Here is a 1466-nt window from a genome sequence, read left to right on the forward strand (position 1 = left end):
AGGGGGAGTTCCAGGTGAGTTTTGGGGGGGATAAGGGTGAGTTTGGGGGGACCCGGGTGATTTTGGGGGGGGTCCAAGTGATTTTGGGGGAGTTCCAGGTGAGTTTGGGGTTTTCAGGTGGGGTTTGGGGAGTCCCAGGTGATTTTGGGGCAGATAAAGGTGAATTTTGGAGGTTTCCAGGTGATTTTGGGGGGGTACAAAGGTGAGTTTGGGGGTGTCCAGGTGAATTTGGGGGAGGATAAAGATGAATTTGGGGTTTCCCAGGTGGGTTTTGGGGGTTTCCAGGTGATTTTGGGGTTCCCCAGGTGATTTTGGGGAGGGCTGGGCCTGATCCCCCCTTCCCCCCCCCTTTGGAAGTGGCTGATGACGCAGAATTCCGTGAATTCCCGTGATTTCGGATCAAAGTAAACGCTCTGACACTTCCGGGCCCATCCTGGCACCCCAAATCCCCCTTTTTTTCCTCCCAATTCCCATTTTTTCCCCTCTGAATTCCCGTTTTTCCCCCCAGATCTGTTCCCAAGCCGCTCCAAGAGGAAGCGAAGCCCCTCGGGCGCTCCCCGAGCCCGGAAACGACGGAGGCAGAGCCGGGAGGGGGCCCTGGACACCCCCAAATCCCACCCTGGGACCCCCAAATCCCACCCCAGGAAACCTGGGACCCCCAAATCCCAACGGGGAACCCCCAAATCCCACCCTGGCACCCCAAAATCCCATCCTGGCACCCCAAAATCCCACCCAGGACGTCCTAAAAACCCCAAATCCCAACGGGGAACCCCCAAATCCCACCCTGGCACCCCAAAATCCCATCCTGGCACCCCAAAATCCCACCCAGGACGTCCTAAAAACCCCAAATCCCAACGGGGAACCCCAAAATCCCACCCAGGACATCCTAAAAACCCCAAATCGGCCCCGAAGCCGAGGAGGGGCCGTGGGAAGCTCCTGACCCTCAGGAAAACCCCAAATTTCCATCGGCCGGGACGGGCCCGGAAAGGGAAAAACTGAGGGGGGGGAGGGGAATTTGGGACTCCCCCAGTCCGGCCGGGATCGGGAATTGGGGTCTCTGGGATGGATTTTGGGATCCCCAAGCTGAATTTGGGATCCCCCAGGAGGAATTTGGGGTCCCCAGGGGAAGGTCTGGGGTGTCCTGAAGGAATTTTGGGATCCCCCAGGAGGAATTTGGGGTCCCCAGGGGAAGGTCTGGGGTGTCCTGAAGGAATTTTGGGATCCCCCAGGAGGAATTTGGGGTCCCCAGGGGAAGGTCTGGGGTGTCCTGAAGGAATTTTGGGATCCCCAAACCACCCCCCCAAACCCCACGTGAGACAACCCCAAAAAACGGGGAAAAAACACCCTAAAAATGAGGGAAAAACCCCTAAAATGGGGGAAAAAATCCCCAAAATGCCCGGTGGGAACTGGAGCAGCTTCCAGGAGCTCCCGGGGCTGGAATTTGGGGTCGGGGTGGAATTTGCGGG

General features: G+C 57.8%; 1 protein-coding gene across 1 annotated transcript in view; it reads left to right on the forward strand.

The window, feature by feature from the left end:
- Positions 1–1020, forward strand: part of LOC103617434 — a gene marked incomplete at its 5' end in the record, with an annotated part of 14781 nt that extends 13761 nt beyond the window's left edge. The window contains 2 exons of the mRNA XM_017736885.1: positions 3–98; positions 418–1020. Of these exons, the coding sequence (XP_017592374.1) occupies positions 3–98; positions 418–999 (678 nt within the window). The remainder of the gene's footprint in view (positions 1–2; positions 99–417) is intronic.
- Between the last annotated feature and the right edge of the window lie 446 nt (positions 1021–1466).

The sequence above is a fragment of the Corvus brachyrhynchos genome, unplaced genomic scaffold (assembly GCF_000691975.1).
Source record: "Corvus brachyrhynchos isolate BGI_N302 unplaced genomic scaffold, ASM69197v1 scaffold1106, whole genome shotgun sequence".
NCBI classification, from domain to species: domain Eukaryota; kingdom Metazoa; phylum Chordata; class Aves; order Passeriformes; family Corvidae; genus Corvus; species Corvus brachyrhynchos.